Source organism: Archocentrus centrarchus, unplaced genomic scaffold (assembly GCF_007364275.1).
Source record: "Archocentrus centrarchus isolate MPI-CPG fArcCen1 unplaced genomic scaffold, fArcCen1 scaffold_30_ctg1, whole genome shotgun sequence".
Classification (NCBI taxonomy): Eukaryota; Metazoa; Chordata; class Actinopteri; order Cichliformes; family Cichlidae; genus Archocentrus; species Archocentrus centrarchus.
The window spans coordinates 3,968,433-3,990,143 of record NW_022060259.1 but is presented as its reverse complement, the minus strand read 5'-3'; the positions used below and the strand labels follow the sequence as shown (position 1 = coordinate 3,990,143).

Below are 21,711 nucleotides of genomic sequence, written 5' to 3'. Positions count from 1 at the left end.
AAAAATGTTTCAAAAACACTTTTAAATCTTTATTAATGAAAAGTGGGGAAAAAAGAATCAACTTAATGCAAAGTACACTGCTGAGAGTGTGGAAATAAGACTGTTTGGTGAGTCTTTCTTTTCTCAGCATGGATGCTCTGTTCCACTCCTGCAGATGACACCTTCAGTCACTTCAGCCAATGTTTTCCTCTCAGAGCTCCAACCGGGATCATCAGCATCTGTTTTTGAAGTACCCTGAAGTTTTATCCTCCACGTCATAGAGTCCAAAATGCACAGCTGTGCCTCCACCTCCTCCTGTGCTCCTGTGGTCACACACCAGGGGTGTGGTTCTGTTATTTCTGTGCTGCAGCATGAATGGAAAGGTCCACAGATAAAGCACCGGAGCCTGACGAGCAGATCAGAGTCAGAAGCCAAACGGACAAAATACAAAATCAGGACCAAATTTTTTTCTTTTTTTCTCTGCCAAACTTTGTCCTCCACAGTGTGAGAGCAAATCTGATTTTGATGTTTAGCTGATCACTCGTCCTCACCTTCTCTGCTTTCCTGGGTAAGGAATTCAATGGTTCTCTCAGTTTTACCTGTGTTTTGTATTTTTGTGGTTTGTGGTGCTGCAGCCCGCACACACAGTGAATACACAAGGTCTGAAAAGAGTTAGTTAGGAGAACAAATAACACTAAACTACTTCAGTCAGGTCGCTGTTCTCAGAGCCCAAAGGAGGAAATCTTCCACTGTTTCTGTCCTCACTGTTCTGAAAAGCCTCAGAAATCATATTTCAGTGTCTCACCATCAAACACTGGGATCTCTCTTCTGCAGCTGTTGTATTAGCAGTGGAGTTGTCTCCCTTTGTTTGTTCATATTGGCCAACATCTTTTTTTGTTCTTCATTTTCTGCCATGGATTTCGCTCGTCTCCACCCTGGACTGCTGAGCTGTCCTGAGGATGATGAAACTGTTGCTGTGTGGGAGACATTTGGACTCAGACTGCATGAACTGAGGTGACAAATGGCCAAACTTCACTTCTGGCTGTTTCACTGACATGCTGGATAAATCAGCTGGTATCAGCATTCAGAGTGTGTGCTTGAATTCTCCTTTTTCCAAGTAACAGCTCATTCCATGTGGATGTGTTGTCATGCAGTCGTTTCTCCTGACAGTGTTCTGGATTAGTCATGTGGGATGGCATTTCCTGATCCAGCTGAGGCTGCTTGTTCCTTTATTTTGGCAGCTCGTCTTCTTCCAGTTTGTGTTTTTGCCTGAACGTGAGCAAGACGAGTGAAGATTCATTATTTGTCTGTTCTCCTTCTGTTGAAACAGATTTTTGATCAGGCTTGAGGGTCATCACAGCTGCTGACTTTTAATAGGGTGGGTGGAGCTTTTGTAACACCTCATAAATCACTGTTCAGCCATTTTGACAGTAAGATGGCTGCTGCTTTAAAAGAACTCCATGATGTCTGAATTTTTCCATCGTACGTTGCTCTGATTGGTTACACAGTAAATCTATTCAACTGTGTCTTAATGTGTATGATAAATGTACTGGTACTCATACTTGAACACTAACATTCATGCCTATAGGCAATTTAGAGTGACCAGTTAACCTAACCCCAGTAACTGCATGTCTTTGGACGGTGGGGGGAAACCCGAATACCCGGAGGAAAGCCACACAGACACGGGGAGAACACACAAACTCCACACAGCGAGAGGTCAGGGCCAAGGTGGAATCGAACCCAGACCTTCTAGATGTCATTCTAGCTGTGAGGCAGCAGTGCTAACCACTACGCCACCTGAAGATAAAACAACATACAAAAAAATACCTGGAAAAATACATTTATAAGGCAAAACAAAACAGAAACAAAGCATGGCTACACAAACCAACAATCCTGCATGAGTAAGTGTGAGTGTCTGTGTCCATATCATGAAATGTACTTACTAATAAGACCGGAAAGCTGCAGCTCCACCCACCAGAAACCAGAGGACCCAGGACGACTGGGCCGTCTGCAGCCCATCAAACATGTTGAAGACCAATGGCCACACATTCCAAAGACAACTGCATGCCCATCCCAGCAGACGGGAGAGGGAGGTCCCAGACAAAGCCCCTCCAGCTGAGGGGTAAGGGCCCCAGAGAACCCGAGGCAATGGGAAGCCAGCCCCCCCAGAGGCCAGTCCCATGCGCAGGCCGGCAGCAGGACCCCAGGGTCCCAAGAGCAGCGGCTCAACAGCGCACTGACTCTTTGTCAGCCTGGCTGCGGTGCTGAAAACAAACCTGGGGTTGTTCTTATTTTCTTCAGTCAAGCTAAGCTAAAAGCTATGCTAAGCTAGAAATCCCTAAAAACACACTAACTGAATTATGTGAATACAATTTACAGGGGATTCAGCAGAGAGTCTGCTTTGGATAAAGCATGTGAAGGTTACACTATGAAGGAAGTCTGTAGAGATTTATAGATGAAACACACAGAATAAAGTACACAAAACACTAATGAGCGCTAACAGGAACACAAATACTGCCCTGAGAGACCACATCACAAAACACTTTACAACAAGCCTCTCTCCCTGTGTTTAATCTTCAGGTGTTTCAGGGCAGGATTGGTCAGTGTCAGCTGGGAACACCTGGGCCCCGAGGCAGGAACTTCCTGCTGGGTGCTGTGCACCAGCCTGATGCCAATGTGTGTTGTGTTATGTTTGTTCTCCATTAGATTTTATTATCTGCTGCATTTGTAACACTTACAAACATCTCTACACACACACACACACACACACACACAGAGCTTTTACTCAATGGCATCAGTGAAAATACATTTAATCTTGGAGATTTCAACACTGAAACATCTGCTCTGAGTTTATTCCTGATGAGGCCTCGTAGGTTTGGTGGTTTTCTCACAGATTCTTCTTTTGCCTTTTCTTCCTGTCACTGGGTCAGTTGTTACATTGTGCAAACTAAATGTGTCCATAATAATTTCAGCATTAATCATAACTGAGTCTGTTTCATTAGTCTTGTGATAGACTCCTTCAGTGCAGAAAAAAACACATCTGTGTTTTAGTGTGAAGTGAAAACTGGTCAGCAGCCCAATTATAAACATGGCTGATAGAGATCCTGATCATGTGATGAGTGTGATGAGAATCTCTCTGCAGATCCACACCGAGGACAGCACGTGATGGTCAGAGCAGACAGAGAGACGTCTACCTGAGCATGGATCACCTGTTTGTGCTGCTGCTGCTGCTGTGGAGCTCAGGTAGGACCTTTGATTGGCAAACATCCTGCTCACACATCAACATCAACCTGAAACACAGACACACGCACACACACACACATACATGCACACACAAAAAAAACAGAAATAACAAACTATGAAAATATTTTTTGTTAAAGCTGTACTGGGCCCATGGTCCAAGGTTTAACACACCATGCTGTCTCACAGTAAGCAGTCAGCCAAAGGTGGTTATCAGCTCGTTAAGTCAACTCAGATATTCCCATTCAGTGAAAGTCGGAGATGGCCGGGCTGGACCTTTCTATGGCTATTTTTTAATTCCCAAAGTGGGAGAGTGGACTTTGCCCCATTCTGGACATCAGGGAGCTCAACAGTTATCTTTGTTCCCTGAGATGCAAAACGTTGATGAGACTGAGCTTTTCTACTTTGAGCACTCAAAGCACTTTATACCGGCCTGTGGTGTCAAAATCTGTTGGACTGGCCATTAGGCAGGGAGTCGACACACTGCCATCTCTTCTTCTTCCTGCAGTCTACCTCTGCCTTTCCTAGGAAACTTAAGAGTAGAATGGGAGGCAGAACCTTCAGCTTTCAGTTGGGTATAACTTTTTCACTCAGCTCTTTTCATTCTGTGTTTTATACCCCACTCTGCATTTGATCATTAGTTATTAATCTCTGGCTCTCTTCCACAGTGTGTCTTTTGTCCTTTCTCCCTCCCTTTACTCCTTCTGCTGGAGGTTTCGTCCTATTAAAAGGGTTTCTTTTTCCTTCCCACTGTCCTCATGTGCTTGCTCATAGGGCGTCATTTCTATTGTAGCCTTTTCTCTCTAATCAAGTCAATTCACTTTTATTTAGATGGTGTCAAATCACAACAAACAGTTGCCTGAAGGTGCTAAATCACTGTATGGTCTTTACCTTACAATATAAAGTGCCTTGAATTGACTGTTTGTTGTGATTTGGTGTTTGATAAATAAAATTGAATTGAATTGAATTAAATTGCCTATGGGCTGGTGCACCTGTGCCCCAGACAGGAAAAGCTGCTATTACCCTGCAAGGTATGGTGGCAGTGATCAAGTTGGTTCATACCGGTCACTCATCTAGATGGTCTAGACCTCTCAGTTCCCCCATGGGACTTGGATTTAGCCCTTGGTGCACTTCAGCATCACCCTTTTGAGCACCTTGAGGATGCTGATTTGAAATGGCTTTAGCGAGCTTTATGCTCTGTCAATCCACAAGGATTGCTGCAAGTTTTGCAAGATGGATCTGGGGTTATCCTTCACCCCAACCTTGCATTTCTGCTGAAGGCTCTATCCAAGTACCACCTGTCCCAGTCTGAGTTACAGTCGTTTCCCACCACTGGACCAGTAGGAAGACTGATCAGCTCTTTGCTTTAAATCTGGAGTTTTGTGCAAACCCTTGTCAAAGCCCAGGCTGTCCCACTGCGCTGCAGATGCCATTTAGCAGGCATGTGTGTTCTTGGGTACCACCCCCCAACCTTCCATCCAGAGTATGGGCTAACAGAACTTGAGGTGTGGTCACTTCACGGGCCTTATAGAGGGGTACTTACGTCTTGGAAATTTGTGAAGCTGCGACTTGGTGATCTGAGTCCATGTTTTCCAGATTCTACTGGTTTCCTTCATGGAGCGGGTGCTGGGTGTTGCTCAACTGTAACCAACTGGGTGTAGTTTCCACAATTGGCTTACCATCTACAGATCAGTTTGGATATCCCATTCACAGATGTTCCTGCTGTGCAGTTTACTCTCAGGGTGACTTTAAAGAGTTACCCCTTACATATGTAACAGAGTAGATAGAGAGTGTCTCACTCAATGTGTAAAGAAAAACTTTGAAAGACCTTCAGAAAACTTGTAGAACTGCTGCTCAAGATCAGTGTTATGAAAGGCAAAGAGACCAGCACAGAGCAGTGATTTAATGCTTTAAGCTCTTGGATCTCATTGCACAACACAGGCATCCTTATACTACTACTGATATATGTCCAGCCTGTCCTCTAATCTCAGAACAGCGACACCTACAGATGGAACTGTGAATAACAAACACATCACAACTCCCTCTTTCAGTTTAGTTGTTTTCTGTGGTCCTAATGGAACAACTATTCTGCCTTTAATTGAAGTGGTTAATAATCTATACAGTGCTGTGAAAAAAGCATTTACCCCTTCCTTATTTATTAATTAATTTATAATGATCAAACAAATTTGAATATTAGACTACAATATTCAAAGTAAATAAAAAACTGCATTTTTCAAATGATGATTTCATTTATTAAGGAAAAAAAATATTTTCAAACCCTGTGTGACAAAGTAACTGTCTCTGCTTCTTAAATCATAAATGAACTATTATTAACCTCAGATTTTGGAACGCTGAATTGAGCTTCACTAACCACACCAAAGCCGGATCACTGCCAGACCTGCCGAATCAAGAAATCATTAAACCTGTCTGTCGAGCTCGTACACGTAGACGTGCACACGCGACCAGGCGACGCAACACAACAAAGTCGTGGCACTAAACCAATCAGTGAGGGTTTCATTGACTGACCAATGAGCGGAGAGTATGCTACACGCTGCAGTCTGCAGCCACTTACATCATGAAGGAAAGCATCATTTTAGCTGTGTTTGACTTTCCTATATTATATGACACTTCACACAGTGATTATCGAGTTAACCCCTTAACTGGCAAGGGCCCGGTGACGGGCCGTTTGTAGTCCCTTTTATATGGCAGGCTAGACCCTCCCATTTTTATTGACACGTCATTCGGCCAATCATGTAACTGGCTCCACCAAATCACCTGACAAAGCTACGTGACGCCCTCTGAGTATTATTGGCTCTGGGAAACCCATTTCTTAACATGATTGGCTGAATGAGGTGTCAGTCAAAATGGGCGGGTCTAGCCTGCCATATAAATGCACTTCATTCGGCCCGCGGACCAGACGCAGCCGATTAATAGGCTATGAAATGGGTTGTTCAGAGCCAATAATAACCAGAGGGTGTTATGTAGTTGTTTCAGGTGATTTTATTTGCTGCCAGTTAAGGGGTTAAACATAAAAGGCAGCTGTATGGGAACCTGTTGGTGCCAGATTGACCTTAAACAGAAGGATAGAGAGGACTTTGGTGCTAATATAGGATGAACCCAAGGTTGTCTTTTTCTTTTGTAGAGGAGACTTAACAGCAAGATTTCTGTCAGTTCCACTAAAATCTTCTGACTCCTCATCTTTATTGCCGTGTCTGTTTCACCCCAGCGGCGATGCGGCCCATTTGTCGCTGTTGTTTGTTGCTCCCTGTGTGTCGAGGCCCTAATTGAGGGAGGCTTTTGTGAAGCGAGCATCGAGGGTTGTGTCAGTCAGTGTTGCCAGATCTTGCGACAGAAACAAGCAACCAGCTCTATGAAAACAAGCACAAAAGAAGCCCAACTGGCAACCCACAACACTGTGTAAAACTGAGGCCCAGTTTAAACAGTATATCTCTATAGTAGTATAGCTCACTTCTTTGTTTTATCTCATTGTGTTTTGGAGCAGTAAAACCCATGGTTCTTAGCCTCATAGAAGAGAAGGGTGCACAGTTTTTGTGTGTGTGTGTGTGTGTGTGTGTGTGTGTGTGTGTGTGTGTGTGTGTGTGTGTGTGTGTGTGTGTGTGTGTGTTTGTGTGTGTGTGTGTGTGTGTGTGTGTGCTTCTCTCTATCAGCATGTTGAACTAAACCAGCATGGTGAGCACATATTTCACACTTGCAAAATCTGGGGAATGCCTTTGGTACGTCTACCATTAGGACCGCAGATACTTTCAGAGGTGTATGCGGACACTTTTTTGGGGGGGGCGGGTGAAGGAGCACAGGGGTGCCTAATCAGCGCTGTTCCTCTGTTACTGATCATTTCATACGCACAGCTGTTAAATACAGAAAATGCGACTACAGAAATAATTTTGTCGCCTCATTTTGGCACAGCCCTCTTGTGCGGCGCCCTTATGCATATAGTGCAGACCCACTTTTAGCGTCACTGTCTCCCCTCTGAGCTCGGATCCATTCTGTAACTGCGCTCTCTTTCTCCCACTCTTTATTATATTGTTTTCTATATTTTCCCACTTACTGGAGTTCATTCTTGCGCTGCCTCCTCACTCTGGGCTGTTATCAGTGTTTGTTTGGGTGTGCGCCCGGTCAACTTGTGCAGGAGCGATAAACAGGAAACAGGGGCTTGGAAGGGACAAACTACCTACCACTCGTCTTTTGCTTTATTATAGGGCGTCGAGAGATATTCAGTGAGTTTCACTTGGAAAGAAAGTCAAGCCCAAATAAGCAACTTGATGTTCAAAAATAAGCCCAAAAGACCACAACCCGCGACTCACGAGATTTGCAAGCGATTTTAGAAAAAAACAAGCCCAAAGTCGCTTATAATAAGCAGACTTGACAACACTGGTGTCAGTGACGTGTGAAGCCTCATAAGCTGGCTGTACCTCGTGACAGATTCAGGAAACAATTCGTGGGTTCAGCGTGCGATTCAAAATATACTGTAAGGGGCAGCGAAACGCAACGGACCCCCCCTCACGGTTTGTGGTATGTGTGACTGTTGCGTTGGTTTGCAATGTAGTTGAGCTGATCTTTTTTGGTGATGGAACTAAGAGGATCTCATAAGGGTCTTCTGAACCGCTCTTTGTCTGGACCCTCACCCAGGACCAGTTTGCCATGGGAGACCCTACCAGGGGGACAAGCCCCCAGACAACATAGCTCCTGGGATCACTGGGACACACAAACCCCTCCACCACGATAAGGTGGCGATTCACGGAGGAGACCCTTATGAGTGAAAAAACAAGGGAACAGTTTACCCTGCCCGGGATAGGGTTACCGGGGCCCCACCCTGGAGCCAGGCCTGGGGAGGGAGCTCGAGGGAGAGCGTCTGGTGGCCAGGCATTAGCCCGTGGTGCTTGGCCGGGCGCAGCCCGAAGAGGTTACATGGGCCCGCCCTCCTGTAGGCCCACCACCCGCAGGAGGTGTCGTAGGGGTCGGGTGCAGTGTGTGTCGGGCGGTGGCCGAGGACGGAGGCCCTGGCGGACCGATCCCCGGCTATCGAAACTGGCTATTGGGACATGGAATGTCACCTCTCTGGTGGGGAAGGAGCCTGAGCTAGTGCGTGAGGTTGAGAGATACCAGCTAGATATAGTTGGGCTCACCTCAACGCATGGCCTGGGCTCTGGAACCAGTCTCCTGGAGAAGGGCTGGGTATCATCTGCCTGGGAACGCCTTGGGGTCCCTCCGGATGAGCTGGAGGAGGTGGCTGGGGAGAGGGAAGCCTGGGCTTCTCTGCTTAGGCTTCTGCCCCCGCGACCCGGCCCCGGATAAGCGGAAGAAAATGGATGGATGGATGGATGGAACTAAGAGGAGATTTTCCCTGTCTGGGAACATTTTCAGCTGATCTCTCCTAACAATGTGTGCATAGTAATAAATTATTACCCCAGCTTCATCTGTGCCCTGTGAAAGGGTATTTTCTGAAGCAGATGAAATCATTTCAAACAAAAAGCTGTTATTTCTAAATAAAAACAAAAAAGTCCCAGTGAGCACACTTACCAACCAAGTAACACAATCACATTCACATCACAACTCTCTCCCCAATTTATTTCCACTTTCCTTCTTGACCCCAACATTGTATCATGAAGACAGACACCATATTAGTTAGTTCAGGATTTATTTATTGTCATCACAAAAATCCTTTATTCTGTTCAAAGCTTCACGCACTGCCAGTCTGCCTGTTTTACATTGACTGTCCTCTTGATGGTGCAGTTTCGACCTCTGAGTTCACCGACTGGCTGGAAAGCTTAAATGCTTCATGAAGCTTCATCTCACCATCGGGAGGTGGGACAGTCCCACGGCGAATCAGTTACAGCAAACATGACAGTATAAAAAAGGGAAACATTACTTTTCAGTTTAATATTTAACAATTGTTTTATCTCAACAAGAAGAGAAGAAAACAAAAGTTGCAGCAAACATGTCTGAACATTTTATTTTGGTGACTCACACAGGCAGATTCATCATCACATAAAACATGTAATAAAAAAGTTTACTGAGATGTTTTATTGGGGAAACCAATAATAACAATAATCGAGGAAAATGGAGATTTGTTCGAGTTGGAAACAGTTCTATGTTCAAAAAGTTACAAGACTGCAAATAAACCAAACCAAACCTGACTTCAGAGTAATCTCTCTATGTGAGCCCGACATATTACCAGTTTGTAAATTAAAGTAGACAGTGGTGTATTGATACACAGAGAAAGTACTTTATAGGGGACGGTGATCAAATTTCAATCAGGTATTGGTTCTCTAAATCACATTTCATAATCATGGCCCTCAGCTGTTCTGAGCTGCAGATACCAAAAGAAAAAGTTCTGCTTCAGAGGTTGCTGCTAAAAAAGCCGACCAAGCAAACAAAAATCATTCAATACATCCACAACCATCAATACTGTAGCAAATAAAATACATGAATACTAGATGCTGGAAAACCTGACATCACAGACCTGTACTTAGAAGCAGGATTTTGGGCATGTCGAGAACAACCCAGCCTTACCTGCATCTTCAGAAAGACTTTCTTAGTGGACCGTCAGATCAGCTGGATCATCAGTGTGCTCGGGGTTGTGTTTTCAGCTTACAGCAGCTACACACAGAAGCCTTCACATTCACTTTCTTATTGATCAGGGTGAAGTCCAGACAATGAACAATTCTAATTGTTGTCCAGTTCCTCTTTACCATCCTGCTTGCCATCAACCAGATGCTGTTCAAATATTTCATCTTAAATATAAATTTTTATGTGTTTGCTTCTCTTTCACCCTCAAACGTTCACAGCAGATGACCCCCCCCTCCCTGAGCCTGGTTCTGCCCGAGGTTTCTTCCTGTTAAAAGAGAGTTTTTCCTTCCCACCTTCACTGAGTGCTCGATCAGGGTCATCTAATTGTTGGGTTTTCTCTGTACTTTTGTAGGTCTTTACCTTACATTATAAAGCACTTTGAGGTGACTGTTGTTGGGAATTGGTATTATATAAATACAATTTTATTGAATCCCATTTGGTGATGTGGTTCAAACTTGTAAGGCAGTCTTATACTTCTGTATATTCTGGTCGCCCATGTTGTTCTCTCAAACACACTGAAATGATTCCCATTGAGTTCACTGAGATGTTTCTGAGCTGATACAAACAGACCTGAGAGTTAGGGCTGTCCACAGCTGAGCTCCAGGAAAGATCCTGCTTCATACTGATGGTTCTGCTCTGGCTTTCTCCTCAGGAGTCCAGGCTGAAGATGAACATGAGTCAGCAGGTACACAGAGAAACCAAAGTGAAACCAACAATCACCAAAGCAAAATCAGCATTTGGGTTTGACTCTTTTTGGAAGTAAAATGATCAATTTTCATGATAACTCTGCTTTCTGTTCAGAACCTGATGATATCAGGTTGGTGGGAGGAGTCAGTCGCTGTGCAGGTACACTGGAGGTGAAACATGAGGGAGACTGGAAACCAGTGCATATCCCTGACTGTACCTTGAAGGAAGCAGCTGCTGTCTGTGAACATCTGGACTGTGGCTCTGCTGTTTCTGTAGAACAGTCCTCAGACAGCTCTGTGTGGAGGATCAGTTCTACCTGTGTTCAGTCTGGATCTGCTCTGAGGAACTGTGTAACATCAGGATACTCCTCCTCTGTCATGGATGTCTCCTGCTCAGGTCAGCCCATCAGTGACAGTAATGTAGCACACACACACACACACACACACACACACACACACACACACACACACACACACACACACACACACACACACACACACACACACACACACACACACACACACCAGGTAGAATAGTAGCAGATCGTCTCCATCAGCCATGACCAACAATCAACCAGCCTGAAAGAGCTTCTTCTTCAGTTTGACAGCTTTCTGAGCCGCTGGATTCCAGCAGCAGCTTCTTTGGTTTCCAGCAGACAGACACCACAAACTGGAACATATCAGTACAGTCAGGGTTCATTAGCATCCCAACACAAACACACAGCATCCTTCACTTTGTGCATCTCCTTAAAATGACCCTTTCATATCTTTGGAGCATTTTCTAACAGCATTTTCCTCCTGGGTACAGATCTTCTCAGAAGAATGAGAAAAATGAGCAAAGATTGTTGAGCAGATGATGATGTGCTGATGTTCAATCACATCATAAATCTCTGAGAGCTGTTCCAGTGTATGAAATATAACTGTGATGCTAACATGTCTCCTGTTATAAAGATGTGTTCTGCTGTTAATGATGAGCTCTTGTTGGAGTTGTGCTGAGTGTGAATCAGTGAATAGTTGTTTGCTGCCATCTTCTTCTTGTGTGTCTGCTGTCTCTGATCTCTCTGTGTGATCTTCTCTGATCTCTCTGTGTGATCTTCTCTGATCTCTCCAGACTCTGTCAGGCTGCTGAATGGTTCCAGTCTGTGTTCAGGCAGACTGGAGGTGAAGTCTAACCAGAGCTGGTCCTCAGTGTGTGAAGCTGACTTTGACCAGCAGGATGCAGAGGTGGTCTGTAGGGAGCTTGGCTGTGGGCCTCCTTCGGTCCTCCAGGGGGCGCTCTATGGAGAAGTGGAGGCTCCGGTGTGGAGCAGAGAGTTCCAGTGTGGAGGCCATGAGTCTGCTCTCCTGGACTGTAGAAGCTCAGGCTCAGCTAGAAGCAGCTGCTCACCTGGCAAAGCTGTTGGACTCACCTGCTCAGGTAGAAGAGGAGCTGCAGCTTTGATTTGGTTCAAACTCACTTTATTCTGTTACTGATGACTCTCTGCTTTCTGCTCAGAACCTGTCAGGTTTGCAGGCCAAAACAGTCTCTGTGAAGGTATCCTGGAGGTGAAACAGGGAGACTGGAGAACAATAGATTATTTTGACTGGAGCCTGGAGGAAGCAAATGTTGTCTGTGAGCGTTTGGGCTGTGGCTCTGCTGTTTCTATACAATGGAAAAATGAGTCCTCAGAGAGATCTGTGTGGATGATCACACCTGACTGTGTTCAGTCTGGATCTGCTCTCAGAGAGTGTGCAACATCAGATTCTTCTTCATTAACCTTGAACATCACCTGCAGAGGTAAGCAGACCTATCATCTATGGTTGCTTACATATCTTGATGATGCCCACATTGCAGGGTTTAGGTCCTGGAAGTTGGATACAGTAAACTCCTGTAAAGTATGTTTTTTATACTCTGTGTAAATCACATATGCCACTGCTCTCTGTATGCTGCTGGTAAGTGGCCATCTGGATGTATTTTTACTCACTTCAGAACAGGTTTGTTACTTTATGTCTGACACATTTGGGGAAATTTTCCTTTCCCTTCACTGCCTTCAAACATCAAACTGAGCCAAAATGGAGGAACAGTAACACATAAACGCAGAGTTAGATTTAAAGGGAAGGACTGCTCAGTGACCTCTGATAGACGTTTAAAGCTTACATGTAATGTCCTCATTTTTAAATCAGATCTTGGTTCTGTATATGACGTGAAGTTATGATTTTTCATCCTGTAAATAAACTGAGGTACACTAACTTCTTATTCAAAGGTTGCATGAAAATACTGCAGTTTAGTGCAGGATAAACAGGTTAGTTTGCAGTACTGTGATCAGCTTACAGTAAAGCTCTGTGTTGGTGCAGAGCAGCTGTGGTGTTCATGGTCACAGTTACAGGTTACATCAGTGCTGCAGAGGTGAGTCTGAATTTAAGATTAAAACTTTTCATTATACATAATGAAACCTACCATCATTATGTTGTGCTATGAAAACAAAATTGCCATGTACTAATATTATTTTATTATATTAATATAGCACGAGGTTCAATGAGCTTGTTACAAAAATAGCTGATACAAACATCCTCCAAAGAGGTACTTTTACCTTTGTACTGTGAGTACATTTGAGCCTGTACTTTTCTACTTTTACTTGAGTAATGAAGTTGAATCAGTACTTCAACTTTTACCAGAGTATTTTTAACACAAGTAGAATAGAATAGAATAGAATGTCTTTATTGTAATTATATAGAATGGACAATGAGGATGGAGAGTATCAGTACTTCTACTGAAGTAAAGACTGTGTGTACTTTTGCCACCTCTGCTCTGGAGCAGAAAAATGTGAGTTTCTCTCTGACCTGGATGAAACTAAGACAGCCAAAGCATTGATGAGTGAGGTGATGAAGGGCTACGATGACTATTGAAGGAACCTAAAAAAAACCCAGCGTATCCCCCCAGGTTCCAGCATGTTCGTTTATCGAACAGGAATGAGACAATACAACGGAGTAAGGAGTCCAATTATTAAATTTAATTAAGCCATTTCAAACAGTTTACAGATTAATCTGGACCAGACTGCATGCCATGCCCGTGTGAGATGACATGAAGTACTGGCACATTCTAATTCAGCTTACAGTTTCATTTAGTCACAGCTTATCAGTCTTGGTTACATCATTATACAAAACAAGAAATGTGCAGAGAGAAAGGATCCACAGCTGCTTCTCCCTCCAAGGTTCCTTTACCATGTTTAGTCTCATTGACCGCTCAGGAGTCCTTGCTTCTGTTATGGATACAATGGCGACACAGCAGGAACATTATGACCTACAACATTATGTACTTGTGTATTTTAATCAGTTATGTTATTTTCCAGACCAATTTCTCAGGGAAGTAAATGTACATTTAGTAAAGATAAACATATACAATGAACCTCATGAAACTTCATAAAAACTCGTTTTCTTCACTATATACAACCATCTGCACACTAAAGTTTAGTGCACTGAAGAATATAAATCAACATGGACACCAGATTTCCAGCAAATATCAAAGAGACTGAAAAAAATGGAGATTACACCTGTTAGCTGCTTTACCAGCCTTTAACACCGAGCACTGCCATCTGATTAAGCGCAGTTTGCATCACCGTAGTTACTCTTCGGGTTCTCTTACCAGAAAAATTAAAACAGTTTATGAAACGTGACAAATTGGCTTCACATCCAACACAGGGTCATTATTATTGTTGCTGGATGTCTGTGAACAGCGGGATATTTGAAATACATTGGCTCTGTGACAGGTTTGGTGTTAAGGATTTAAGTAATTATTGAAGCATCTTCATATCAATATTATGTTAGAGCTCAGATGGTGAGCTACCAGCTACATGGAAGTATTAAACTGCTGTGAAAGCATGAAAGGGGGCGCTCTGTGGAAGTTTGACAGACCCTACTTCATTTTCATTGACCAGAGGGTGGATGTGACCTCTGTGTGTTACAGACCTGCTGGTTCAGCCAATCATCTCTGTGTCCTCCATGGACGGGGTCTCCGAGGCCCAGCAGCAGGGGCTTCATGTGTCCAGGGGCTCCAGCTTCACCATCAGCTGCTCCATCCAGCCACAGTACCCAGGAGGCTCCTTCCAGCTCACCTTCAACTCCTCCAACATAGCATCCAGCTACACCCAACCAGCTGTCAATCACTCTGCCCACTTCCTGTTTCCTGCTGCAGAGCCCGCCCACCAAGGAAACTACAGCTGTGTTTATGACGTCCATGTTTCTGACCATAACTTCTCCTCTGAGAGCCGCCTGCTGGCTGTCACTGTCTCAGGTAAGATGAAGCAGAGCCTGAGGGGTTTGTTTGGCATCAGCTTTAAATCATAGATGGGTCCAGATGGTTTTATGGTGGCTCTCATGTATATACTGCAGTAACCTGATATACTGCATATTTACAGCTAATATTTCTAAGTATTTTTGTACTTCAGCATGAGTGTCCTTCCACCCTTCTCATACCTTCCTTTCCTTTCACTTGTACTTATATACTGTATTTTCATGTTGTTACACTGCTGTTCAAAACTCCTCATTTCTTTCTGTTTTGCTTCCAAAGACTCAGATGATCCTGTAATTTTTAAAGTGCTCTTTAGAAACAGCTCTCCAGCTTTCTGAAGGTCTTACTTGGACATTGGCTGCTTTTTCACTCATTCTCAGTCCAGTCCTGGTACCTGACCATTATCAGAGGGATGTTTTTGTTTGTTAAGCCCATGAACTCTGACCTATGAGTCATTCAGGCATAAAAACGGCTCCTAACTGAAGGAACAAACCAGTGTTGTGTCCACAGGTGGCAGAAAACTTAGCAAAGAGCCCATTTTAAAGTGTATATTCTGGCACTTTTTACAAGCAGCTTGTTACCAAAACCCATCGTTTGTTGTAATTTCTTCAGCTGTATCTATGAAAAATGATAACACGGTTTGACAGACATAAACCCAACGAGGTGATTCCCACAGAGCTGTCAGCTGAGCCTGTGGCAGATCTCTGCATGCTCTGCAGTGTCCTGGAGGGTGAACGAAGCAGCCTAACAAATATCTGCAGCTCATGAACAGTATCTGAAAGCCATAACCTTAAAAAACAGGGAAAATCTTATTATATTTCTACATGTTTCAATAACCTGCTGCAGCTATTTCCCATTTTTCTAGCAAAACACAAAGAAATGAAGGTGGTTCAAGACTTGTGCTCAGTACTCTGCATGAGTGATGCACAGATAAGTGTGGGACTGAATCAAAGTCAGCTGTGAGGCTCTGTTGACTGTGAATGTGTTTCTATCAGATTCAAAGGTTCTTCAAGTGGTTGTGGTCACGGCGGTCGTCCTGCTGCTGATTCTTCTGATCGTGATCGCCGCCCTTCATTTCTACCGTCGGGTACTAAACACGTCTTTGTGGCTGAGGATGAAGCTCAGCCTGTTTTTAATGATCAGAGGGGTGATGCAGTCAGTCTGATCTGTGTGCTGTCATCTTTCTCCAGGTCAGGAGACAGTAGCACTCCGAGCACCGTCAGCTCCATGTTTGTGCCGCTGCAGGAAGCCGGCTGGACAGAAACGAGCAGAGGACGACCTCCATGCAACTCCTCTGATATACACTTAAATTTATCAGATGTGTGTGTGTGTGTGTGTGTGTGTGTGTGTGTGTGTGTGTGTGTGTGTGTGTGTGTGTTTGTGTGTGTGTGTAAGCGTAACAGTGTGATTTTCATTAAAGGAAGTTCTAACTTTGAGAAAACTGGAGTATCTGTTGGAAAGCTGTTGATGTTAACATGTGAGTCTGTGGGGACTGAGTCACTGTGGAGCCCCTAGTGGCCACAGAGGGACTTCAGTTTTTGGCAGTCTGGCTTTACTTTGTCAGGACAGCTGACCCTGAAAAGAGAAAAGCAGAAGAGGATGGATGGAGAGATGGAGGACCTGTGGTTGCCCCTTGGTGTAAAGCTCTTCATGCTTTTTGCTGAGTCTGTCACAGTCCTGGTGGTCTCAGGTTTCTTCCTCCTTTACTTCCTCTCTCTCGCCTCCTCCTTTCTCAGGTGGAGTTGTGGGCTGGTCTTTGCTTGCTGGCCCGCCCACAGGTGGAGGTTCATGTTTCCTGGTCTTCTGCCATAACACCTGTCCTGCATTCATTCATCAGCTCGCTGTACTTTAGGACTGGCTTGTGCTTCCACCCTCTGTCACAGAGCTGTTATGGTGGTAATTGGGTTCTCTGATTCTGGTGATGGGCAGAGCGAGGCTTTGTGAAACACTGAAGTGTTGAAGCATTTGTGTGGTGCCAGAAACTGATTGTGGTCTGCAGGAGCACGCAGCTCCTTAAAGCTGCAGCGCGTAGCTCAAAGCACTTACTGAGCTGCTCATTCTGGGGTTAAACTGACATAACGTGCAAATAACTACAATTTTATGCTCTTTTTATAAGGCAAAGGTATGTATCTGTGTATGTGTGTAACTTCAGTGTGTCTTGTAACTGTCAAAAGTTTGTTTGCAGTTTATAGCACAATCATAATTTATGTCTAGTATGTTTACTGTCTTTGTTTACAAACATGTCTTTGTTTACCTTGGTTCAGAGACTGCAGCTGTTGTAGGTAAATAAATAAAGACCTTTTGCTCCCCATGAATTTGTGTTGTTTTTGAGAACAGGGAGTTTAACAGCTTTGCTTCCTCCCACAGTTATCTATGCAACTCTCATGCTGAGCAAAAGTCTTGAGCCACCCCTCATTTCTTTGTATTGCTAGGCTGAGCCTCACATGAGGCTTATAGCAGCTGAAATTACTTTAAATGGATGTTATGACTGAAAATACGCCGTGTACCAGCTGCCAAAAATTGAAACCATATTATTTCACCAGATTTTCTTTCTTTGATCTTCTACTAATAAGTATCTAGATTTGTTCTGTTTTCACAAGTTTTAAAACTGTCTCTGAAGGAGCCTGAACCTGATCTATCTTCAGAAATGACTGCTGATAACATTTGGTCACTATTTGGTCATAATTTCTGAGTTTCCTTTGGGCTGAAATGAAGTGGATTCAATCCTGTTTAAAACTCAATTCAAACCAAAGTTTCCCAAAAAAAAAAAAATGTCTGGGATGAGCATAAAGTGTCGTTCCCTGAAACCTGATCACGGATCGATAACTTCTGGACGAACTGCCAACTACGGTCTCACGTGTGGTTTCAGGTTCTGCAGTGATCGTGGTGGGCAGCGTGACTGAGGAGGACACTGAGCGGAGGTGGATGCAGGTCAGACTTTGGGAGGTTCCTTTAATATCTGAACATAAATAGGTCATTTCAGCAGAAACAAACGGAGGATTTTCAGCTGTCCCAGTGTGTGCTGAGACCACTGATCCCTTTTTGCACTGAAAGAAAATGTTTCTCCTGTTTGTGAATGCAGAGCCTGAATCAGCACAGTAACAATAATGAGTTATACATGTGTGTCTGTAATAAACAGAAGCAGTGATTTCAAAAACATTCTTTCAGCAATTACAGTACAAGGCCCAGCCCAAAATGACAGGTTCATCAAAAAAAGAAAAAAAGGGAATGAAACCCAAACAAGCCTCACTTAGCCACGGTCAGGTGATGTAGGTGCTCCGAATCCCATTTTGGAGCAGCTGCACTTCTGAAGCGAGCGTCTCGTCCCTACCTGATGATGCTTCCTGCCTTTGTGGACAGATGAAGCTTTGGTGAAGCGCTGAAACACTTTGAGCCAAATGTTTTGAAAATGGGCTAATGTCTCAAAACTTTAGTTACAGCGCCCTCTACTGGAGAAGTGCAAGGGTTTGATCTCACACACACACACACACACACACACAAATTATTACTGAATATGACATGTTTTATTTACAAACAGATTGATGGACGTGAGTGCTGGGAGAGCATGGCATACACTTTCTGTGCATGTGTAACAGTGGCAGGGGAGGATCCTGTGGAAGTGGAAGTTCAGGATTTGAAGCACGTGTGGAAGCTTCAGTGTGACGTGAAGGAATTTAATTAACAAGAGTGTGTGCTGCTTAAGCCTTTAGGTTTCTGTGTGTTCGTTTATCGAACAGGAATGACACCACACAACAGAATAAGGAGTCCAATTATTAAATTTAATAAAGCCATTTCAAACAGTTTACAGATTAATCTGGGTCAGAATTGTTGGAACTGCCTGATGCAGTCGGTGCAGCTTCACACAAGTCTGACCCCGCTCTCTATCTCAGTTCAACTTTTATACACAGACTTAGACACAGTTACACAGTTATTGAAATATGTAAGCATGTAGCAGCTTATCAGTTCCTCCTTCTGTGCCCTTCACTGTCGCCTGTTGCCTCATCTGAGTCCTGTAGACACAAACCATCAGACCAAAACACACATTCTTTTCCAGTAACTCATCAGCATCTGATTTTGTTGTCTCTCTGCTCTGCAGTCTTATTTCTGTCTGCTGTACAGAGTTATTTCAACACCTTCACCTTGTTGTGAAGATTAATGATGTGATATGCTACTTGATGATATATTTCTATTTAAATTGTTATATTTATGGCATGTCTAGTGTGCAGCTTATTTACACTTCTTCCTTCAATCCCCATTTTGACCTGAGGTCAACTTCAGCAGCCTGACCTCGGGTTCTCAGCCAGGACTGCATTGATGTTAAGAGCCAGACGAGGATTCCTGTTAAAACTAATCTCATACTATTGTGATTGTGAATTTAGCAAAAAATTATACAGGGTTTAATAATGTCATATTTATAATGGATGTACCTACTTTCTATACTTTCTTATGGCCTGAAAAACAAAAAGACAACAAGCATTAGTCTTTGGTGTATCAATGTTGTTCAGTGAAGTGGATTAGCATTTAAATTTAATCAGTCCAAAGTAAATCCTGCATATCAATTGGCCCACATGACAAACAGTAACATGAAACAGTTACTATCTAATAATTTTCCTCAAATTCATTAAAAATGTGGATTGCATCCCTTCAGGATCAAATCCAGTTCCATGATGAAAATCTTACTGCAAACATAAAGAAATGATCACTGATCAGTGCACAGGTAATAGTTATATATGCAGCCTTCTTTCAGCCTTCAGCACAGCCTGCTCATATTCACCAAAGCCATGATGTTCAAACCACAGTAGTCAGCACTCGTCCCTGAGATGCATTCCTGCACCTCTGTAGACATCAGCTCTTCACTTATGGCCGTCATCCTGGTTAGTTTCCTGTTAAAGGCTCATAATGTCTCAGGTATGATCTCAGGTACCTGTGGAAAAAGTCCAGTGAAGAAAGTTCCAATTTTTCCCTGTCAGTTAAACAAATACCATGAACTGCAGGTCTGTGGGTCAATAATTAAATTTACACAAACTAAGACAGGACATCAAAATGCCCATAAATATTCTAAGGATCTATTTATTCAATGGCATTTAGTTATAAATCTTTTATTTTGTTTATCAGCCTGAGAAAATGATCTTACAATTTTAGTATACCACTAATTTGCTAATTTACTGAGTGGATTCAATCCACCAAAAGTGAACCTGATCTAATGCACCTAGAGTTAAATGTCAGATTAAGCAAAAGCTAATATGAGCTTCTGTCTGTCTATGAGTGTAAGCTGCTTCTTCATTGCAAGTAGGTTACTAAATTATGAAGGGGAAAAATGCACAACCTTGACCTAAAACAACATCAGCAGTTGTTACTAGTTCAGCAGTGAAATAGAGGCTTTAACTATTTTTCTTTCCATTTCGTGTAATTCTATGCTTTTAAATCTAAAACCCCTGCAGTGGGATTTTCACCACAAAAAACAAAAAAAAATCTTATGCATAAAGTCTTTAGTCAAAACATAGATACTTTTAGGGTCAGAGGTCATACTCACAACACCATTGTTTGTTGACCTTACATGCAGCTCACTGCAGACTTGTCATCTTTTGGTCATCTAAACTGACCGCGCTCCCAGCGGTGGCGGGCGAGACGAGGCTCAGACTGAGCCACATGCTCGGACCGAGCATGACCCTTGGGCTTTAGACACGACTCGGACTGAGCCGGACCCTTGGGATGAACGGGGCCTACAGGGCCAGGCCCTGGATGCGCAGGCTGGGACTGCGGTGCAGAGCACATAGCTGCTTTATCGAACACCTGGGGCTGCTTGGTGCAGGTAATGGAGACTGTGGGGAAGCTGACACTAGGGGCTCTGACTGCGGGGAAGCTAAGGGGACCAAAACTACCGAGGGAGCAGAGGCTGAGGAGACTGGGACTGAGGGAGCAGGAGCAGAGGGCACTGGGTCCGAGGGAGCAGGAGCAGAAACTACTGGGACTGAGGATGAGGAGACTGAGAATGAGGATGAGGAGACTGAAGCTGAACTGACCAGAGTGACCAAGGGGTTTAAAGAAAGTGAAGCCACCGAAGAAGCAAAGCTGAGGCGCTGGCTGTGGGGACTGGGGGAGCTGGTGCTAAGGCTGGGGGAGCTGGCACTGAGGGAGCTGAGGCATTGAGAGCTGACACTGGGGGAGCTGTAACCACTGATTGAGAGTGGAGCGAGGCTGGAGCTACAGCTGACAGAGTGCTGGGGCTCTGACGGGAGTGACTGAGGGGTGACTGCTGCAGCGGTCTGAGGCGCTGCTGCAGGCGGCGTGGGTGACTGAGGCTTTGGTGCTCCCACCCGCGGAACAGAAACGGGTGCCAGAGCAGGCTCATCTGTGGCTGCCCCCACCCGCGGAACAGGAGCGGTTGCCGAGGCATGAGGCACAGAGGATGGAGCAGCAGACCCACTGGGGTTACCCCCAGGTATGAAACACACAGTCTCTGGGGGGGGCTAAGGCAGCATCCACAGTCTGTAAAGCGTCCACAGTCTTAAAACACACCGTGACTGATTTATCAGTGACAGTCTCCATCCATGACATGGTGGAATTGAATGGACCAGAACAGCAAACAGGTGTAAGGGAACAGATTATTTGGATTACAAGGTCCTTTTGTGAGACAGGCAAAGAGTCCAAAAGCCAGGGGTAATCGGACACTAGTCTATGCACAGTGTGAGCCATGGCTCCCTGAAACCCCTCACTGGGGCATTTGAGCCATTGCTCACGCAGTTCCACTATATATTTGTGGGTGTCCTGCTTAAACACCTCAGACGGAGAAACAGTTCTACGTCAGAAGAGCCGGTGTATGGAGGGATGTATCCAGAAGAGTTCATCATGTTGTTGTCTGTGGCTGCGGCCAGAGGCACATCATAACTTTCCGGCTCCGTCTTTCTCTTATGGCGCCGAAAGCTCCGCCTCCGCGCCCCCACTATAGGT

At 44.3% G+C, this 21,711-nt stretch overlaps 1 protein-coding gene across 1 annotated transcript in view; it reads left to right on the top strand.

The window, feature by feature from the left end:
• Positions 1 to 361: 361 nt before the first annotated feature.
• The window catches only part of LOC115776298 (scavenger receptor cysteine-rich type 1 protein M130-like), a gene marked incomplete at its 3' end in the record, with an annotated part of 61,503 nt that continues 40,153 nt past the window's right edge, over positions 362 to 21,711 (top strand). Inside the window, exons 1-6 of the mRNA XM_030723914.1 lie at positions 362 to 547; positions 3,122 to 3,222; positions 10,460 to 10,492; positions 10,609 to 10,890; positions 11,605 to 11,910; positions 11,989 to 12,270. Coding sequence (XP_030579774.1) covers positions 3,180 to 3,222; positions 10,460 to 10,492; positions 10,609 to 10,890; positions 11,605 to 11,910; positions 11,989 to 12,270 — 946 coding nt within the window. The remainder of the gene's footprint in view (positions 548 to 3,121; positions 3,223 to 10,459; positions 10,493 to 10,608; positions 10,891 to 11,604; positions 11,911 to 11,988; positions 12,271 to 21,711) is intronic.